General features: G+C 39.5%; 1 protein-coding gene across 1 annotated transcript; it reads left to right on the top strand.

Annotated features, from left to right (window-relative positions):
- Positions 1-1,232: 1,232 nt before the first annotated feature.
- LOC127577264 (glucose-fructose oxidoreductase domain-containing protein 2-like) lies at positions 1,233-21,830 on the top strand. Its single transcript, XM_052028311.1, has 3 exons — positions 1,233-1,412; positions 5,784-6,132; positions 18,753-21,830. Exons 2-3 carry the CDS (start codon positions 5,880-5,882, stop codon positions 19,652-19,654), a joined length of 1,155 nt encoding a protein of 384 aa, XP_051884271.1. The 5' UTR covers positions 1,233-1,412; positions 5,784-5,879; the 3' UTR covers positions 19,655-21,830.
- Positions 21,831-22,522: the final 692 nt, after the last annotated feature.

Raw genomic sequence — 22,522 nt, 5'->3', positions numbered from 1 at the left:
TTAGTTTTGGGGTTAACGTTTGAGGTTTAACATTTTTGAATTCTAACATACTAACATTTTGACTTTTATTTTACGTATTATCATAAGTAGTGATTAATAAAATAGTTTTTAACACTGAATCATGCTCAGTGTGTTTCTTTTGTTGCTGGTTTGTGACACCTGACACAAAACTCATGATTTACAAGGCAGAAGTGATCTCTGCTTCTGAGACTTGGGCTACCCACAGCAGACATGTCAAAGCAGTGAGGTAATACCGCCAATGCTGTCGCCACAAAATCCTCTAAATCCACTGGAAGAATAAGCAAATGCCAATGTCCTCCGTCAAGCAAAATCCCAGCACTGAGGCTTTAATTACACCTCATTGGATGTAATTAAAGTCATTTGGCCATACCGTTCGCAAACTCCTGGCAAAAACATTCACTTCTGAACTCTGCAGTGAAAAAAAATTAAGAGATGGAGAAAGGAAAACATGTTCTCTAAACCTCCCTGAAAAGATGCAACATCCCCACCAGCTCTTTATTCATGACTGCTCAAATTATAGGATGAGCATTTTCATGGCAGGAGCCCACCACCTCCCAGTTTACCCACCCGCCTCCCCCACGAAGCATCTGTGGCAATCCCACATTGTCAGTCCCTTCAGAACCCACAGACCTGGAGTGAATCCTCAGATGCCACATTGCCTGTGGAGGAGGACATGCATGATTCACCTCCTGGATTGATGCAATATGCTAATCAGGGGTAATGTTGGTAGTGGGCGGATCCAGTATGCTAATACAGGGGTAAATGGGTGGTCCCAGTATGCTAAATCAGTGATGAATGGGCAGGTCCAGTATGCTAATACAGAGGTAAATGGGTGGGTCCAGTATGCTAATATGGAGTGAATGGGCAGGTCAATTATGCTAATACAAGGGTGGATGGGTGGGTCCAGTATGCTAATATAGGGGTGAGTGGGCGGGCCCAGAATGCTAATACGGAGGTGAATGGGCGGGCCCAGTATGCCAATACGGGGTTGAGTGGGCGGGCCCAGTATGCTAATACAGGGTTGAGTGGGCGGGCCCAGTATGCTAATACAGGGTTGAGTGGGCGGGCCCAGTATGCTAATATCACGACTGTTGCCGGCAGAGGGCGGCTCCGCACCTCATCTGCATTGGGAGCTGTGCAGCGGATTGGCGCGTGCGCGGTGGGTGTTACCCCGCGGACATGCGCACTGCAGTCGGTTGTGTGGCCGCGGGGAGAGCGGGTCGAGCGACGGTAACGCGTCGGGCGGTGAAGCATCTCTATGGGTGGAGCAGCGAGATCCAGCTGACTGACTGAGCCATCGACCTGTCGCTGCTTGTCGGGGAGAGGCCGCCACCGAGGTCCCAGCAAGCTGAGGACGGAGCTGTTGCCGGGACATGAGGCCGCGGTAGCGGGTACAGTCGTCGCGCTTCACCGCCGGTGCCCCCATTCGGTTGGGGGCGGAATGAGGCTGCGCTCGGGCTGCATTGGCGGGCGGGGAATAGGCGAGGCCTCGCCGTAGTCGCGGTTAACACTGTCCCGGTCTGTCTGCCTGCATATCTCCCCTTGCAGCCGGCAGGTTCGCCAGAGCTGGCGGCGGGGCTGTGAGCAGCACCGCGGGTAACGAGGACTGCTTGTCGCGTTGGGCTGGGGATGCTCCTACCTATGGAGGTGGCTCTCAGGCAGTGTAGATGGGGATGAGGAGCAGCTTCCACCCATCTGCTGCGTCGCGGTTTCATGAGGAGGTTCTTTAGCCCCATTTGATGAGAAAGACAGTCGATTTCTGCTTGTACTCAGTAATCGTTCCTTTCTGGCGAATAAGCTGGCTGTGTTAAACTGTGGTAAATCGAGCAAACTTTAGACACTTTCACAGCTCAGCATTAGTACAAATTGTGGAAAGAATGATGTAGTTAATCATCTGAGAGGCATTGGTAGTCTTAATGTTACGTCTGGGTGCTGAGATTCACTGAGTTTTCTGTTGTATGGGTTGGAGGATTGTAAGTAACCTACCTAAAGATAAAAAGAGCTTTATGGCAGGGTTTTGTTTATACCAGTAAATTGGTGACTCCTTGTGTTTTATTGAGTGTTGAAGTAATCTTCTAAGGCAGATAATTCACGTGATTTGTACCGAAATGATGGGAAAACATGGGTTCTCAATAATCCTTGATATCATCTTCAACTGTACTCAGAAGTCCAAAGGCCAGTAGTTCCATACATTGCCAGATCCCCTGAATCACATCAAGCTTCTGACCTTGATGTTGACTTCCCAAGTTTCTAACTTCCAGGTTCACTCTGGAATGGAAGGATGATTTGTAGCTGTTTTTTGTACTGTAAATCCAAAATCTATGCTTTTTAAAAATACAACTGTACCCATTACTGGTAATGCCATTGGTTGTCTGGGCTTTGGTGCTGAAATTGTACCTGAAAACCTTTTGACCTCTTTGTTGATTGAAATTATCTTTTTGTTATTCTTTCCGCCCTCTATCCTAAGCTCCTTGCATTATTCTGTAATTTTTTTTTGACAGCATTCCTGTGGTGTGCCTTGGTATGGCTTAACACTTAATGGTGGTGTTTGCATTGTTGTCAAGTGATGAGCTGATATAGGCTGATTCAGCAATGAATTGAGTAATCTAATTTTACCTCATTTATTCAGATTATCTTCCCTCCACAGTCTCTAGCCTTATTCTCAACCCCCTACATCCTGCTTCTACTTCCTTCCTATGATCTACAAGCAGAACTATCCTGGTAGACTCATTGTTTCAGCCTGTCCTTGTCCCACAGAACTTATTTCTTCCTCCCTTTATTCTTTCTCCCTTGCCCAACCACTTCCCATTTCTATCTATGACAGCTCTGCCTTCTGCCACTGTGATAGTTTCCTGGCCCCAACTGGCTCCTCTTCGTCATCGACATCCAATTTCTCATGGACGCAGGGAGAAAGCGCGGAGACAGACCTTTTGGCCCACTGAGCCAGTGCTGACTATCAGCCACCTATTTACGCTAATCCTATATTAAACCTGCATTCCCATCAAATCCCACCCCCCAGAGTCTCATACTCACCTACACATTAGGGGCAATTTCCATTAGCCATTTAACCAACCAACCTGCACGACTTTGTGATGTGGAAGAAAACAGGAGCATCTAGATGAAACCCATGCTGCCACGGGGAGAACGTGCAAACTCCACACAGACGACACCTGAGATTGGCATTGAACCTGGGTCTCTGGCACTGTGAGGCAGTAGTTCTACCAGCTTTGTTACTGTGCACCTCCATCCCACACCAGGATGATGTGAGAGCTCTTCAGCAGAAACCAAACCAGTCCCCCTCCTCGCCATCCTCATTTGTGTAGCTGAATGTTTTTACATTGAACAGTACAGCACAAGAACAGGCCAGCAGCCCACCATGTCTGCGCTGACCATGATGCCAATCTAACTAATCCCATTTGCCTGCACATGGTCTGTATCTCTGTATTCCCTGCCGGTTCATATGTCTGTTTAAATGCTACTTAATTGTGCCGTTGTATCTACTTTTACCACCTCCCTTTAGCAGCGTGTTCTAGGTGCCTACCACTCCCTGCATTTAAAAAAATACTTGCCTTGTGAATTTCCTTTAAACTTTCCCCCCTCACCTTAAACTTGTGCCCTATAGTATTTGACATTTCCGACCTGGCAAACAAAAGGACTCTCTATCCTATCTGTGTATATACTTCTATCATGTTGCTCCTCAGCCTCTGACACTCCAGAGACAATCCAAGTTTGTCCACCCTCTCTTTACAGCTGATACTTTCCAATCAAGACAACATTTCTCCTTGTGCACCTTATCCAAAGCCTCCATCATCATTCCTATAGTGCAGCAACCAGAATGGCACACGGTACTCCAAACGTAGCCTAATCAAGATTTTGTACAGCTGTAACATGACTTGCCAGCTTTTGTACTCGGTGCCCCGAATGTTGAAAGCAAGCATGCTGTACACCTTCTTTACCACCCTATCTACTAGTGCTGCCACTTTCAGAGGTCAGTGGACTTGCACTCTAAGATGCCTCTCTACCTCAATGCTCCTAAGGTTCCTACCATTTACTGTGTACTTTCCTCTTGCATTTGACCTCCCAAAATGGAACTGCTCACACTTGGCTGGGTTAAACTTCATCTGCCATTTCTCTGCTCAAATTTCCAATGGATCTATATCCTGCTGTATCCTTTGACAACTTTTCATCCACAACTCCACCAGTTTTTGTGTCATCTGCGTACCTTCTAATCAAACTATTTTCATCCGACATCCTTGTGGAACGCCATTGGTCACAGACCTCCAATCAGAAAAGCACCACTCCATCACAACCAAGACAATTTTGTATCCAATTTACCGATTTGCTGTTGATCCCATATGAATTAATCTTCTGGACCAGCCCACCATGTGGGACCATGTCAAATGCTTTAGTAAAGTCCATGTACACAACCTTCACTGCTCCACCCTCATCAATCGCCCTTGTCACCTCAGGAAAAAAAACTCAATCAAATTTGTGAGACAAAGTCACACTGACCTTCACTAATAAGTCCATGTTTTTCTAAATGTGAGTAAATCCTGTCCCTAAGAAAATCCCTACCACTGATGTAAGGCTCACCAGCCTATAATTTCCTGGATTATCCCTGTTGCCCCCTTAAACAAAGGAACAATATGGCTATTCTCCAGTTTTCTGGAACATCACCTGTGGCTAAAGAGGATAGCCACGGTATCCTGTGGCTCAGTATTCTGGGATAGAACTCCTCCAGCCCTGGGGACTTATCCGCCTTAATATTTTTCAAGACACCCAACACCACCTCCTTAATATCGACATGCCCTGGAATATCGACATGCCCCTCCCTGATTTGACATCATCCATGTTCTTCCCCTCGGTGAATACCAATGCAAAGTACTCATTTAGGACCTTACATTGAACAACTTCTTCAACACTCACTTTCTCCAAATCAAAGATGTAGCTGTAGGAACTTGGATGGGCCCAATCTGTTCACCCGTCTTTGCAGGAAATGTGAGACAGTTCTTGTTTCAGTCTGCTCAGGCCTCCTCCCTGGCAGCTTTTTTCAGTACACTGATAACTATATTGGTTTTGCTTCTAGGACTTGTCACCCTGGTTGCCAATTTACACCCTGCTTCTGTTTTCGCGTGGTCCTCATCTGACTTCACCTTCATCTCAAGGGATAAATTGGGGGCTCAGTATCCATTTCCAGCCCAGTGGCATCCACAACTTTCTTGACTTGCCTGCTTCCACCTGCTTCCTGTAAGAATTCCCTCCATTCTGCATCTTCCCAGCTCTGTTATCTGTTTTGATGACAAAACTTTCCACACCAGTACCTGAGTTGTTTTCCTTTTTCCCTAACCATGGCTTCTCCTCTCATTTGGTTGGCAGGGATCTCATTTGCATCTATTTCATTTCCTGCACTTCTGCTCTCTCCTCCCAGCCAGAACAAGGAAGGGGTTCCCCTTGTCCAGGCCAACATAAGGGGAAAACAAGATGGAAGTAAATGCTTTGTTTTATCATGCTCTCAGGTTCATTAGTGGGCTGCAGAGATTAGCATTGTGCCACCTTGGTGGGCAAGTCACAACTGTAATTATTGCATAGCCTTTGTTTACTTTGTTCAGAAGAAGATTTCGTACCAAATGTAGTTGATCAGTGTTTAATGACCTATTTAATGAATTTAATTCTTGAGTTTAGATTTGAAGTAATTTTAGTCTAACTGTTTTAGGAATTGACTTCTGCACTTTTTAAAATTTTGTTTGTTTTTCTGTTTGCAGCATGTACACAATTCCAGTCTGTTGTGAATTAGGAGAGTTGACCTGCTTCCTTTTTCCTATGAAAGTGGTTTGTCAATAGAACAGACAGAACAGAAAATGCTCCCAGGGGTTGGTGTGTTTGGGACAGGGAGCACTGCACGGGTTTTGGTCCCACTGTTGCGTGCTGAAGGCTTCACCATCCAGGCACTCTGGGGAAGAACAGAGGAAGAAGCCAAGCAGCTGGCAGAGGAAATGAACATTTCCTTCTACACAAGCCGGACTGACGATGTTTTGCTCCACCAAGATGTGGATCTGATCTGCATCAATATTCCTCCACCTCTCACATGCCAGATTGCTGCCAAGGCATTAGGTATGGTATTTTCTCCTAACCAGTATATGATGCTGTTCTGAAATTTTAAGACTTTAAAAATTGCTACTGTAGAGTTCTTCAGTGTGTGTTGTGTGAATGAAATGTAGTGAGTTGAAATATGATCACATATGTTAAATTATAAAAGCTTATCTTAAATATTTATGTGTGTTTTCTGATCAGGAGGTAGCAGGCTGCTTGCATTTTACTATTCCTATTTACAGGCGACCCCAGTGTTATAACTGTTTGGGTAACAGAAATTCACCTTTACAGAATTCACAAATTGCTACCCAAAAATTTGAGATACAGAATAAAAATTCACTCTCACAGAATATATGTGTCGGGGGGGGGTGTGGAGAATGGATAAATAAACACAATTTTTTTTCAACCGATGTTTCTTGACGCAAGTGCAGATAACACAGCTTTGCGGTACAGAAAATCGCGATACCGATCTCTTACCAGGAATGTGACTGCCTCCCATAACGCAGGGTTGCCTGTGTAGTACTGTCGCTGAAAATCACCTTGTTGACCCTTTCATTACCCCATTTGTCGGATCATGTCCAGCATTATGCATCTTGACACTGCAGTGTGAAGGATCTGTATAAGCTTGTCTGCCATTTTTGTGTTTTGTGTGCTCTGGGACAAATGAAGTATCGGGTGCAGACAACTCTCGCACCAAATTAAAGATTTATTTTTTATAATTTGTATTACTTTCATTAGTATAGCAGGTATAGCCATATGCTATTGGTACATTGATAACAGAAGAATGCAGCTGCATCAGTCCAACTAAATAATTGGTTATCAATTTCACTAGTTTTTAAAAATCATGGTGTAAACCTTGTTCTATCAAAAGACCTAATTGCTCTGTACTTCAATGCTGCATTTAGTATTTGCCTTGCATGCAAGGCAGTTTCTGTAATCTGGTGATTCTTTTAGAAAAGAATTGCTTACAGAGTGCAGCACCGCTATGAGATCAGTGGGATCTTGGCAGTTCATCAACTTATAAACAATGAACTGAGAAAGTTGGCAGAGATGCCTGTTAAATTGACTTTTTATAACATTGTTTGCAATCATATATTGTAATGTACGTGGGCAAGCTAGGGAGGAACTGTCTGAACCAATTCTCCCACTATTAGATCAGGTTTATTTTGAAGTTATGCTGCAACTGGGCATTATTAATGGAGCCGATAGAACACGGATTTGGCATAAATGTTTGAAGTTCCAAGGCCAAAAGTGATTATTTGTCATCTTAGGATGTTAATTGTATGTAACAGTTTAGACTTTATTTAAATGTGTTGTAGTTCCCACTATTCAGTTTTCCTCTTACAAGAGATTATGGAATTGTTGATGTTTCATATGTGCACGAGAACGCAACTGATGCAAAGATATTCCCACAATTTTTATTGACAAAAGTATGGGAAATACTTTGTAAAAGATAGTCATGAGTTTTCTGCTTGATGCTTTGCCTTACAATGGTGCCTAAGTTGCACTATTTGGCATGCCTCTGGTTCCCTTTAAGTTTAAAAGAAAATTGTCTGTTTGCGTCATATCCTCTTTAGGAAAGAGTAAATGTTTGATCATTATCTGAAACTTTTCCAAAGACGTACTATGAAATTATCACTGTCTGTCATGTGACAGATGCAATTATCATCTTAGCAAAAATGTTGCGTAAGGCAGCATTGATGTAGATTGTTAGTCTGCCAAGAATTATGGACCTCCAGTATGAATTGCTATTTGAAGTTATGAAGACGAAGAACTGTGTAGTTATCTTCTAACAGTCCTGACTTGAGGAACTGCTGTCTATTATAGTCTATATCAAACTTCCAAAAGACAGCAGTAGTTTGCATTAACAACGTGAAGCTAAGATATGAACATTATGTAAATAGAGGAAGTTGTTGGATATTGTCCTCTTCATGAAAACGTGCATTATTTGTATCATTTGAGTAATGCGGTTGCTGTCACTTCTGGAATAAGAAAGTTATTGAACAACTTCCTTTTTCAATGAGGTTGTCCATCATTTACCTCAATGGGTGCTATTTTTATGTAGATCCTGTCTTATAAAGGCAATGCCTATGAAGGCTGGGGAGGAGTGTTCACTAGTCTAGATGTTGTGAATTTCATTACTCAATACTTGACTGACTTCTGTCCTTTGGCAAAACTAATTTTTTTTTTGGCAACCTGTTGTAATAAATATACTGCTAAACTTGCAGAACAGCTAGAGAGGAAACCAGAGTAGTAGTGCATTATATCATTTGTACCATTATAGTGTACAAAGATAATGCTATCTGCATGCATGCCCCAATGCTTAGATACATCAGGGATTGTGTGTGTTTTAAAATCTGATTTGGATAAGTGTAGATAACTCTTGTAAATGACTAGACCCTTCAAAATGTTTATGCTTTTGTTAACATCAATTTTATTATAAAACTGACTTTATTTTTGTCTTCCATAAATCCAGTAGTTTTCCCTTCTGTGTTCCTGATTTGACATTAAATTCACTCCGTCTCATTTAATGTGTGGCTCAGTTGGCAAACTTGCCTTGGAGCTAAAGGTTGTGCATTGAAGTTCTACTCCAGAGACTTGAGCTGGAAGATCTACACTGATGCTCCAGTGCAGTACTGAGAGATGCTGCTGTTTTCAGAGTCTTGTCTGCCTTCAGCACTTAAGCAATCCCATAGCATTATTTTGAAGAAAAATTAAGAAATCTCAATAGTTCAGCCAATAGTTATAGCTTAATATAATAGATTATTTGCTAGTTGTCACATGTTTTTGTGTAGGAGCTTGTAATGCAAGAATTAACTTCCACATTTCCTATATTAAAACAGTGACTATATTTCAAATGTACTTCACTGGCTGTAAAGCACTTCATAGCATCTTGGGGTTGTGAAAAGTACTATATAAATGCCTTTCACCTGTGTCTTGTGGTGTTAGATTTTGCAGTTCTTTAACCTGTTTGGTTAAGGAGTTGCACGGCTGTTGTTACATTCCCTGTTCACTTGGTGCCAGATTCCCATGCTGTGATTTTTATTTTCTTGCCCTATTAGCAACTCATGCAATTTATTGCAATTAAATGGGTAAGGACTAGTCTTTTTAACAGCAAGTGATTGTTTATTGCCTTGATGCAAGGAATTATGGGCCAATATGGCAAATAGTTATTTGTCTTAACGTTCAAATTTTTTTGAATCTATATCTTTTAAATATATTATCTTAACTGCAATTTTGGATTAGGGTCATTTTTATGACTGTTGAGTCTGATGTCTGTGTGTGTATGTGCATGCATTTTGAAGTTTTTGACACATTTAGGAGACAGTTTGCTTTTCAAATGTAAAAGACAAGTCTATAGAAATATGGTGTAATAATCCATCATTTTATCAAACCAAGCTGGACTTGAAATTGTGATTCCTGAAAGATATGTCATTTTTCCATATCTCTTGCTTAATACGCAAACTGTTCATTGCTCTTTCTCAATGCACCACTGCTTTTTTTTTTCCTTTTATTCCTCATTTGCATTTATAATTTTTTTCAAAGCTGTTACCAAAGCAGTATGTATACAGGAGTTTCCCAGAATCTGCTCTTCATTGCCTGCATATTGCCTAGGTCATGAAGCTCTGTGACTGTTACTGTGTGATTAGTTTGCCAGTTCACATACTTCAAAGTACATCACAAATATTGCATTTTGTACTTGTCCAAATATTGATCCCAGTAAGTTATACAAGGAACAAACTTATGGTTTCAACATTAAAATACAGTAGAATTATTTTTCTGCCACTTATGTGTTTGTGATGTAATCAGAGATATCTGGTGTTGCTCTTTCTGACTTGTAAGAAGTATTGTTGGCTTTATGCCTTAACCTGATTAACTTGAGTTTAAAAAAAAATTGATCTACTATGCATTGTGAATCTTGCAGTTGTCAACTTGTAGCCATTTAAAGCAGCCATCCATTGATGCCATAGCCAGCTATGTTTCTGAGGTGAGGTACCTGGAGTTGCAAAATTAGCAATGTGGTCAACATGTCCAAATATCTAATTTTATAACTGGAGCTATCAAAATAGCCGAGGAAAACAGCAAAAGAAGGGATTGTGAAAAATTTATGTAATGACAAAAATGAAAGGATTTTCTGCTGGTCATAATTCTAAGTTGTTGTAAGAGTTCTATAGGATTATCAAAGCAGCATGAAATTTAACTCTGCTGCTGTTTTGTTTTATTACTTGATTCATAAAGAAACATTTGGATATTGGCAAGCCAGAGTACTTTAGTAAGCTTGTTATTTAAACATTTTAAAGCAAGCTTAAGCATAAGACATTCCAAGAGCACTTTAGATACAAAAGAAAAGGACTGTCTGCAAAGGAGGTGGGGGAGTTAACTAACAGGACCACTTGGGGAAATGCCAACATTTCATGATGCAAGCCCACTGGTTTAGAGCTCCCCTGCAAGCTTGTGAATTTCAAAATTTCGGCCATCCTTCTGCAATTTCCCATCTGTTCTTCAATGTCAAACCCTGTGGAATCCAGGTACAGAGCCCCAACTTGCAGCAACTCCCTAGTTCTGGGGGATCTCTCCACTGAATCTGTGCCATTTGGAGTGGAATGGAATAGTTTCAAGAGAGGAGGCCAAATATTAGATGTTACATTTTTGTAATTGAGCTTAAATGATTTTAATTGTTTAAGCTTGCTCTTGTGTGCTTTTAATCATTATTTCTAAATTTTTAATAATTACCAGTGTTCATATGTGCTTGAATTTTGAGAGATTCAGGAATGTTCACCGTTTTTGTTACGCTTGGCAATCGACCACATCGGGACATGGCGTACCCAACTGTCAGTTATAGTTTTCCATTTGTTTTGTGGATGTGCCTTATTTTGTGCTTTCCACCTCCAAACCCCTCCATTTTCCTCCTCCTCCCCACTCTTCTCCCAACCTTGTACATTACACTGCACAAGACCCAAGACCTTATTGAAGATTGAGCAGACTTGGGAATGCAAGTTGACAACAGATCCGTAAAAGGGTAAATTCATACAGTAATGAATCATTATAGTAGATTCAGTATTGTTAAGAGTTACGGCCAACACAGATGAGACACTAATATGATACAACACCAGTGCGTTTTAGCTTTTGGTAGCTTTTTCTGATTCAGCATTTATGAATGCTGGCCCTTTCATAACCTGTGGAAGTTTGGTGAGGGAGTGGCGAGGTAGAAGGTTTTGGGAAGGTCAGGAGAAATAATATGGGATGCAGATTATGGTGTAGATCTGCTGCTAAACAGTTGCAGTGACCTGGGTTTAAACCTGGGTTTCCAGTCCAGATGAAGGATCTTGACCTGAAACATTGACTGTCCATTTCCCCCCAGAGATGCTGCCCAACCCAGTGAGTTCCTCCAGCGCATTTTTGTATTGCTCCAGGTTCCAGCATCCACAGTCTTTTGTGTCTCCTGGGTTCAAACCTGACTCTTGGTCCTGTCCCTGTGGAGATTGCATGTTCTCCCTGTGATCGCATGGGTTCCCCTGGGTGCTTTTGGTTTCTTCTCATCCTCTCATGTGTGAGTTGTTAGGTTAATTGGCTACTTTAAATAGCCCTGGGGTGAAGGTGAGTAGTACAAAGTGGAATGGGGGGTAAGGGATGCAGTTGATGAAAATTCGGAAAGAATAAAATGGGATAGGGTAGGATTACTGTGAAAATGAGTGCTTGATGGTCAGCGAGGTCTTGGTGGGCTAAAGGGCCTGTTTCCATGCTGTTTCTCTCTGATCCTGTAACAAGTAATATGGCAAAACCCAGGAGGATTTGTGAAAGGTAGAGAAAAAGCTGCAGGAAGGTTAGAAATATGAAGAGAAAAGTAACAAAGCAAGGGAGTTAAGGAAGGCAGTTTCAGAACTGACTATGCTGTGTGAAGATCCAAGGAAGTGAGAACACATAGAAGGCTTGAATGAGAGGAGCAAGAGGTGAGGGCTGGCCCTTGACTAATGGACAGGCTACATGGAGGAATTTTTAGAAAGAAATAAGGATTCATAATTGAATTCTTGGTGTGTATAAATATTGACTGAATGCAAATGTAACTGGGAAATGGAGTTAACATAGTGATGCGGGTGATAATATTTTGGAAACTGGATTTCATGAACGGTGTGAAGTTTTGCTTCATCTGTGCTAATTGGTGCTCTGTGATAGTTGTCAGTTTAGTTTTAACAGAACTCCTACTCAGCAATGTCAGACTCATTCTGACTACACTTCAAGTAGGAGGGACAAAATTAAGGGTTGAGATCTTGAATTTCAGCTGGCAGACATACATTTTGTAATCAGTCTAACTGATAAGTTTGAGAAAGTAAATGTTTCTTATTTACATAAAGGAGTGACCTTTTGTAAGTATTTTAACTTCACCTTATCAAAAAAGAGTAGTTTATAATTTTAACATTTAAATTTTTAATACTACTATTAGACCCCATTTTTCCATCAACCATAAAGGCTAGGAATCCACACTTGCTGTATTACCTAATATTTGTATAAGAATAAATTCAGCTGAAATGCATGTAGCCATTTAAATTATTGGAAATCTCTTCACATTTAGGAATAGACAGGAAATGGCACTTGCAATCATTAATCTGCAGATTCTTAAATTTTTGTAGGCATTGCACATAATGCTATACTTGAAAGATTAACTTTTGAAAAGCATAAAATGTTTAAAATAACCTAAATGGAAAGTAACTTGACCTTTTTATTTTGAAAAGTGTCAATTTCATTTTAGACTGCTTTTTAAGGATTATTCTTGATTGAAATGAAAACCAGACTAGTTTGGTCTACACATAGTACGTCAATCTTGATATTTTATAGGGGTAGACAGTGAAAAATGATATCATACAGACATTTATATAAATGGCAAATGTCATTTCATGTGTTTTGGTATTTTTTGAGTATGAAATTCAGATTGGACCTCTCAAGTTAAATATTACTTCCCAAAATCTAATTTAAATGTTTTCGCAAGGTTCTTAGCTTTTTACCTACTTCATCTACAAAGCCTTCCATTAGGAGAGCAATTGTAACTGTCCTTGTGTTTTCTTTCTGATGTGCAAGCAGTATGGTACCTTCCTATTACAGCACACATGAAATTGGCAACTGATCATATAGCTGTGTGGGTGGACCCCTCGATGCTTCGGCACTTGCTGCTTTCATGTGTTACTTCATTGGTTTGAATCATTGCAAACCAAAGTTTGTATTCCAACTTTTCATAATTACATTGTTAAAATTGGTTTTTATCCCTGAATTCAGAGATTTATGGAAATATCAAGCTAACATTAGACAATGGAGCACATCACTGTCTCAATCTAAAGTACAGAAGTGGCAGATTTAAAAGCTCCCTGGCATGCAGCATGATTGTACCATTTACAGTTGGGTTTTATTTTGGTGATCTAATTTAATATAAATAAGGTTTGTAATTGGAACTAACCACTGACATTGCTACTTTGGTTGTACCATATATCCAGGTGTACCTGTAGTATGTTACAGTTGTGAAACAGAAGCAACTTGGAGATACTTGTCATTCCTGTTGAACAATGCAAGTTATGGCCCAAATTGTTATAAATTATAATAATGTACACTTTTGTGAAGGATATAGCGAATACTTGGAAGAAACGCCAGTGCAGTAGAACTGCAGTGAGCTTATGCTTTAATTTTTTTTCTGATTCAGTATTCATGAATGTAAGTCCTTTTATTAGCTGTGGAGGTGTGAAGCTAAATCTGTCTCGTGTAACTACTTGTTTCAGGAGTGCTAATAAAACAGGTTTTTCAGCTATTTCTAAAATTGACCAGCTATTAGAAAGTTAGAGGTTTGGGAGAGACGGCATAATGCCATAGGTGTACATTGTAGAAGATTACAGTAAATGTTAAAGAAAAATGTCTGTTTCTTTTCATAACATTGCCCTTTAATCTTTGTCTTTTTATTAGTGCGAAAAGATTTCAGTTTTGCTTGTCTTCCTACAGAGTCAATGAGGAGGTCTGTTTTACGTTATACAGTAGTGCCTTTGAAGCAAATTTAATCTTTCCATTTGAACTCCTCATATCTTGGCTTTGTGCTTAGTCTTGCTTTTTAAGTTTCAAATCCTGATTGAAAACTACATGGTCTTCATGGTACATAACAGCTTAAAGGGAGCATGAGAATGATATGCAAGAAAGATGAGAAACATGGGCAAAAACTGCAAAATGGGAAAGGGCTGCAATGCAGATAATAAGTTTATCCATGGGATAATGGAGTTTCCCAGAACTGAGACAAGTCTATTGATTTGTTCATAAGATTTGACCAAGTTTCTAGATCGTTTCAGCTGTGAGCTTGATGGTAAACTGAAGAAGGTAGTAGAATGCTGTTTTTAGACCTGATTTGAAATTGTTGAAAATATTTAATTGTGTTTAAAAATGCAAATTATTTACTGAAATATATTTGGCTTGCAAAATAGCAGTGAATGTGGTGGTGAGTGCTGACAAACTGGTGAATGATTCCAAAAGTCATTTGTTTGCAGAGAGAAGTGTCTTGAGTTGTGTGTGCTGGATTTTGTCCATTCTTTTCCACCATTTGTATTTAAAAAAAATAAAGAACAAGCCCACTCTCCATCTAGTGCCCCAGCAAAGAACTAGCCACTCATTCATGACCAGATTTATTTTTAAGTCGTGGTCCACTGTAGGCAAGAGCTTACTAAGCTTACTTAGGAAAGGGAAAGCCCTCTGCTGCCTGGTTTCATGTCTGTCCTTAAATGCCTGTCATACCGCTCCTGAGTCCGCCAATCGCCTCAGAATCCTTTCTCGCCACTCCCCCTCTCTTCTCTATACTGGCCATTTTACCGCTTCGCTCTCAGTCCTGATGCAGGGTTTCGACCCAAAATGTCAACAATACCTTTCCTCACACTGATGCTGCTCAACCCGCTGAGTTCTTTCAGCAGATTGTTTTTAATGTACCTTTTGATACAGCTCATACCCACAAACAGTGTCTTTGGATAAAGTTTCTAAGTTACGTTATGCAAAATCTTTTTCATTTCAAGGTTTAATGAGTTACTTGCATTAAGCAGTTGATTTCTTTTGACAAATGGCATGAAGCTGTTAACAACTATACTAATGTTGTATGTCCTTCCGCACTGAAATACAATGAGTGTCTTTTCCTACACTTCAGCTATTGTTGGATGTGTATTTGAGGAAGAGGAAGGAATGTGAGATGCTAACCAGTTTTTTATGACCTTTAGCTCCAGCTTCCTGTTAGCTTCAAGTCCTGTATATAAAGATTTCAATGATATTGTCTCAATTCTCTAGCATGTGGTTTGATCTGGTTTATTTACACTGTGACTCGTTTCTCATGTTCAGTAGAATGAGGTAGCTGGTGAGAGTTCAGTAAGATGACCAAACGTGAAATTTGATGTAAGGGTTGTAAGTAGGTTCCTGTGACTCGTAGGAAATGAAATGACTTTGAACAATTTTGCTGTAATAAACCCGAGTTTGACAGCCCAGGAAATGTTCAGTCGGGTATACTGATTTTGACTTTCAGCTGTTAGTCCAGTTGTCAGCAAAAACATCCTGTAGCTTCACTGAAGAGAAATGGTAACTAGTATTCTTAATAATAGGAAATACCAAGGAATGTATCATTTATTGCATAATTCCCATTAGACTATGCTGCAGGGGGTTTGGGCCAATTGCACTTGAGACAAAGATCCCTGTATTGTAGATTGGAACTGTTCCATTTTAATCTTTGCTTGCAAATACAGGTCTCCCCTGGTTAGTGAGCAACACAAACTGGTAACAAACCTTTGCAATAACAAAGAGTTTAATTTAATTTTAATTTTGTTTGCAACAATGAAGGTTAGGTAGTACATTTGGAAGTTGACCTTTATTTGAAAGAAAATGAGAATCAGTAATATTTAGGTCTTTTAATCAGGTGAATGGGAAGGAGCCTATCTAAAAGCTGTTTAAAATGGTTAGGGGTGGGGGGATCTCTTGAGCATCTGTACTTTTCCAAATAAAACAATGGCCATTGGACGAATGACTTGTCAGCATGGTCTGGAGCAATGCACTTGTATGTTTCAGCTCAAGGAGATTGACAAGTTTCTGGCTTATCATTCATGACAGTGTATCCCTTACTGTATCCCCTTCTCTATGAATTTTTGCCTAAGGGAATGAGAGGATACCTGCACAGAATTTGTTATTTAAATAGTTTCTTAAAATTAATCATCCTCTATTATAGTTTTCTCTTCCCCATTAAAAATGAAAATTGCAATAGTTGCTTTGCCTGTGGCAACTACACCAGTTCTCTTGTGAAATGGTCTTCCTCATGCCTTCCATTGTGAGTGTGCAACACACAATTTACATTTCTGTAGTTCCTTTAACCCTGTCGAGTATCCCAAACATTATCAAATAAAATTTGAAACCCACATAAATAGCTAACTAGAGGGCCAAAGAGGAAAGTTGTGGAGGAGGGAAGAAATGAAAGGGTCTAAGAAATCTTCACTGTTATATATTTTTGTCTCTGATTTGAAATGCTATGTGTAGAGACCATGAAAGTACTTTTTTTTTGTCTTTCCTGGAAGTTTGTCAGTATGTGAAGTGTACTGACACTGTGTGATTTTTGTTTAAAGTTCCATGAAAGCAGATATTGGTACTTTGATTATGAATGGGAGGAGTTGCAGTGGCTTTGTGTGGAAAGAACGCTAAGGAGGCTACATTTTGCATTCATAATTTTGTTCGAAGGACTATTAAGTCTTAAGTGAGGCACCTCTGCAACAATATCTTTTTGTTAAATTAAAATGACCAACTCCAAATAGAATCAGATTTGCAGTACAAAGTTGCCAGGCTTGTTGCGAATTTGGAGAATTGGTGAGCTGTAATAGGAATAAAAATAAATGAGGAAAGGAGAAATTAAGGGAGAGTTTTATTTTGGTTGATCATGATGTGTAAATGTTCTTTCAGAGGCTCTTTCCAAAAAAAAGGTACCACTTTAGCAAATGGCTTAATTGCCTGACAGCCATTCTTCATCCTGCAGTACACGCAAGTCTGTTAGTGCACAATGGATTTTACGCCTTTCTCTCTGTCTCTCTCACTCTTTTATAGTGGCATTTCCCTCACTATATTGATTCCATTGTTTCTGATTATAGTTACAAATAACATTTTATTTGGATTTGATGAGAGCATGATCTGGAGTAATGCTGCTGCTTAGAAGGTTGCTGAGGTGACCTGAGATGTTCGACTGGCATCAAGTTACAGACCTTGGCAGCGTTGCTCTCTGGGTTGATGGGGGAATAAAAAGGAGGCTGATTTCTTTCAAGGCTTCCTGTATCAGCCCTTGAATCCCATTTTAATTTGAAAAATTTCTCATAAATGTTTCAAGTTGTTTTCCGAATTGCTGCATTTCTGCTGTGCCTTCAATATGTGTCCCAATTCAATATTAATAGTTGATGTTGTGAGATTTCCTGTTGTAGAGTCATTTGTTAAGCCAACAGTATTCGTAATGAATAACATTTTTTTGAGGACTGTATTCTTGAAAACAAATGGGTAACTCAGTGAAATGGAAAGAAATGGCACTCTGTTACTTCAGATGGACAAAGAATGGATAAACAATCTTTTTAACCACCTTGGCTGGAAAAACCTTGTATTTCGCCAAGTTGTATTGATTCTTTCTTGAAACCTGAAAAAGCACTAGAGGAAAAAATTAATGCTGCAGAAATGATGGATTTTTCAGCACCTGGCTTAATTAATCTGCAAACTCTCCTCTTCCACTCCATCTACATTCGACACTTGAGAGCCTATGGCCATGACATCATCAACCTACTTGGCTATTATGTTGAAACTTTGGGTACAGACTACAGCACAGTGCTGTTCAACTCCAGTCTGAACCCCTTCTCCATATCATTGGTGTGAAAATTGTTCTTGTCTCTTAAGACTGTGGGTGGGCATAGGAAGAAAATGGACCCATCTGTAATCTGGAGCTTTTCTACTCTGGGGACTTTGATTTCCATAATGCCCTTAAGCACCCGAAACTCTACAATTTTTAAACTAGTTCTGAATACCACTTTCCACTTTCTCACCTACAAATTTTTGGTCCATTATTTGCTTTTGCCAAGTTCTGCAGAGCTGACACAAAATCCTTGTGCCATCTCTGTGTCTTCCTGCACAAATATTTAATCTAATATCCATTTCCTTTATCTGTTTCCCCTCCTACCTCGCAAATATTTGTTCTTCAAGCCTCTGTGTGCCTGCTATCTTCCTTTCGTTTTCCTTAAATCTCATTCCCACTTTAACATCCTTCTCCTTTTAATTTGTTTCCCACCCAATATTTTCCATCTTGTCTGCTTTTTCCACCATCTTATTAATAATTTGAGTCTTTTTCTGACCTCTATATAAATTTAATTAGCAGTTCTACCATGCAATGTGTCTCTGTGCCTCATTAATTCAATTTCTGTGTGGTTTGTATCCACCTTCAACATAGATGGTTCATAGGATTTAAAGCTTGATTGTGAAATGTGTGAACATGCTCTGCATGAATTAGTGTTTCCAATCATTATTTGTAGCTGTTTTTGATCCTTAACAGTACTGTGTGTAATCAGCAGTCTTCATTATAATTAATTGTTGCATTTTTTTTGTTCCCTTTTTATTCCTTGTCTGTATAAAAGGTATTGGAAAGAATGTGATCTGTGAAAAAGCTGCTACTTCGGCGGATGCCTTCAAAATGGTGAAAGCAGCTCGTTACTATCCTAAGCTCATGAGTATTGTTGATAATGTCCTTCGGTTCCTGCCAGCATTTATCAAAATGAAACAGCTAATTGAAGAAGGCTACATTGGTAATGTCATGATCTGTGATGTACGTGTTTATTGGGGCAGTCTTCTCAGCAGCAAGTACAACTGGATTTGTGACGAGCTGATGGGTGGAGGTGGGCTTCACACAATGGGCACCTACATTGTAGACCTTTTGACTCACTTGACCAATAAGAAAGCCGAGAAGGTCCATGGCCTCTTGAAAACCTTTGTTAAGCAAAATGACAACATCCATGGTATTCGGCACGTCACCAGTGATGATTTCTGCTTCTTCCAGATGTTAATGAACGGAGGTGTGTGTAGCACAGTTACACTCAATTTTAATATGCCTGGCCCATTTATTCACGAAGTCATGGTTGTGGGATCTGCAGGACGTTTGGTTGCTCGGGGCACAGACCTGTATGGCCAGAAAAACACCACCTTCAAAGAGGAGCTGCTGTTTGCTGACACCATGTTAGTAAATGCAGTTGGAGTGCGGGAGAAGGCATTTGGTGATATTCCCCTCTTGTATTTGAAGGGCATTGTTTACATGGTGCAAGCCTTGAGTAAGTCTTTTAAGGATCAGGAGGACCGGCGCACTTGGGCTCACAAGCCGGTTTCTATGGCTGCTTCGTTTGAGGATGGTCTTTATATGCAAAGTGTTGTGGATGCTATTAAGAGATCCAGCAGATCTGGAGAATGGGAAGTCATTGCTGTGATAGCAGAAGAACCTGACTCCAATCAGAATTTATGTGATGCCTTGCAACGTAATAATCTATAATAAACTGCTGCGTTGTAATAGAGGAGACAAATCCATCAAGATCAATTCAAACTAATATTGTTTTAGGGTACCAAAAATAATTTTTTGCAAGTAAAATAAGGGTATTGTGCTCTTACTGTGCTGTTTTCTGTTGATTGCTGCTCTTGTGTTCAGGTCAGACCTATGTGGAATCACCATATTCTGCTTTTTTAAACATTCTAATTTTTGATTTCCTTTCAACATGCTGTCATTTAACAGTGGTTGACGTTCAAAGTATGAAAACATTTAGACATAATACGTATGTGTTTTGGTGATTCCTAAATTCACTCAGTGTAAAATTAATATATTCAACACTGCAATATCAAAATTTACTCTGGGGGAAAATAAAAAATTCAAATGAGGTTTCCATTGGAAAGGTGACACTGAAAATTGTGGCTGGTTGTATATTGTGTACTGTATTTCCTTGTTTAGCATTGTTGCTTGACTGTGTGCATTTTTAGTTTGGTATTCCAAGAGAAACCCAACATCAACTTGAAGATTTCCCCCCTTCTCATTGTTTAACTTGCATGCATAACTAATGTGATGGTGACCATACTGCCAATTTACAAATGTAAGTTTGCCGAGGCTGAATAATTCCCTGTGGTTTGCAGCCAAAATGGATTCTGACCTTTGCATCAGTGAGTGATGTCTCTGGTATAGAGTTTCCAGTAAGGAAATCTGTTGGTGTGTTTTAGAGACACAGTTCTCTCTCCAATTACTTTTGTTAGTTGGGTTAGCATATTCACAGAGATTTTTAAGTTCTTCTGGCATGAAATATTTAAATTCAACAGGCTTGCACTAAATTTTGGTAAGTGAAATGGAACTCTGAAGATACGAAGTCATTCACAGTGCTACTTTAGGGGATGGGGGGAAGGGGCAAAAGGTTGATGAAGATGGTGGTAGGTAACATCTGCACCACTGCCATCTTTAGGGAGATACAAACCAGCTGTCCAAACGCTAATTTGTCCAGTTGATGGCCATTGTTTTTCTCTTCTACTCTTACTGTGATCATCTCATTACAGAACATTCTTTAGTATTTAAGCAATTACAAAAAGAGTTTTGGTTGTTTAATACAATGTTTACAAACTGATGTTTCTGTTCAACTTTTTATTTTATGAAGCTGGCTACTGATAGGACTGGGTGTAAAATAGTGAGCAGCAGATTGCATATAAGAATAGATTGTTTATTTCCAAATCTGTAAGAGATTAGCTTATGAAATCATTAGAATTAAATGCTGCAGGGTGTGGCATTCTTGTTCAAGGTTTTCAGAATGTATATCCTGTATTTGAAAAAGCATTGCAAAAATGGCTGGGATGTTTTTGTAATATGCTTTTTTTCCACTTTGTAATATGGAAAATTACCAAGTATAATTTGTTTTATGGACCTGTAGGTCTTGGCTTTTAAATTCAAGTTGTACGATATTTTTGTCATAGTTTTAAAATTTTAAATTTAGTTTTCCAAACTTTGTATATGTTGATTACATAGATATTTATTATGGTATTAAGTGATTTTATTATAACATGTTTGCTTTGCAGGACTGTTCAAGATGGGAAGTGAATTGATGTTTAACTATTACAGCTAGGTTGTTTCATTGAAATAGTTGAACTGTGCAGAGAATAGGTTACCTATAGATATTTATTTTTGGTTAAAAATTCAGATGTGGGTTATTTATATTAAGGTTTTTTCAACTTATAGGGGCTCAGATTAAACTTGATTTCCTATGTGAAATGCTTAAAAGTTTATTTAACAATTTTGTTAATGTATTTGTAGTAACTTTGTAATATGGGTTTGGGGAAATAGATTTGTGTCCATGTGTCTTTTATGTTTGGCTCGTATGGTTTTATTATACAAAACAAAAGTGCTTTTATCAATAATATGGTTATGGACACAAAACTGTTCATTGGGATCCTTTTAGGTGGTGGTGTTCAAGCAGTGCAAGTAAAGCATAAAATGAAACATTGACAAAACAATGTCTATCTTTAGTTTGAATACTGTTCTGTTCTGCTCTGCATGTAGGGAAGACAGGACATGTTGTATTTGGAAATGTGCCTGTTACATACTCTGTCTCTCTAGTACTAGTATGTTATTAAAAGTTGAAAGTTTCTGAGCCAGAAGTCTATTTACTCTGAAAAATAAAAATATTGCATTTTAAAACTGATATTTTGATCATTTTGATTTTTCTCAAAGAAAATTACTACATAAACTGTTCAAGGGTGTTATATGTAGTTGACATCACAGCATTGGGAACTTTGATTATAAGTAATTTAATATTTGTCCTCAAATTCTGTTCTTTTGCTAATTTAGATATCTTTATTCGTCACATGTACATCAAAACACAGTGAAATGCATCTTTTTGCGTACAGTGTTCTGGGGGCAGCCCACAAGTGTTGCCACGCTTCCGGCGCCAACATAGCATGCCCACAGCTTCCTAACCCGTACGTCTTTGGAACGTGGGAGGAAACCGGAGCACCTGAAGGAAACTCATGCAGACGTGGGGAGAATGTACAGTGGCTGGAATTGAACCTGGGTCGCTGGCGCTGTAACAGTGTTACGCTAACTGCTACACTACTGTACCACGTTGCAACATTGTAGTTTTTAGTGTGACCTTTAATTTTGATTCTGCTGTGAAAATATAACATTGGTTACCACAAGCATGCTAACAATGCCCAGTTCTGCCTCAGCCATACTGTATCTTATTCCGTCACAGTCTCTAATTTGTCAAACTACTTTTTGTGAGATCAGTACTGGCTTTGCATAATTTCCTTGAAATTGGCCAACATCTTAACTCACTTCCCTCGCCACCAACTGCATCCACCTGTGGCAATTTGAATTGGATTGTTTTCAACCTCA

Source organism: Pristis pectinata, chromosome 13, assembly GCF_009764475.1.
Source record: "Pristis pectinata isolate sPriPec2 chromosome 13, sPriPec2.1.pri, whole genome shotgun sequence".
Taxonomy (NCBI): Eukaryota; Metazoa; Chordata; class Chondrichthyes; order Rhinopristiformes; family Pristidae; genus Pristis; species Pristis pectinata.
This window is presented reverse-complemented; position numbering and strand designations above follow the sequence as displayed.

What these genes read in the sequence shown, in the direction of transcription:
- LOC127577264 (XM_052028311.1), top strand. Translation starts at nt 5,880, where the DNA reads ATGCTCCCAGGGGTTGGTGTGTTTGGGACAGGGAGCACTGCACGGGTT. An exon ending in GATTGCTGCCAAGGCATTAG is followed by an intron (nt 6,133 to 18,752) that starts GTATGGTATTTT and finishes TCTGTATAAAAG; the next exon opens with GTATTGGAAAGAATGTGATC.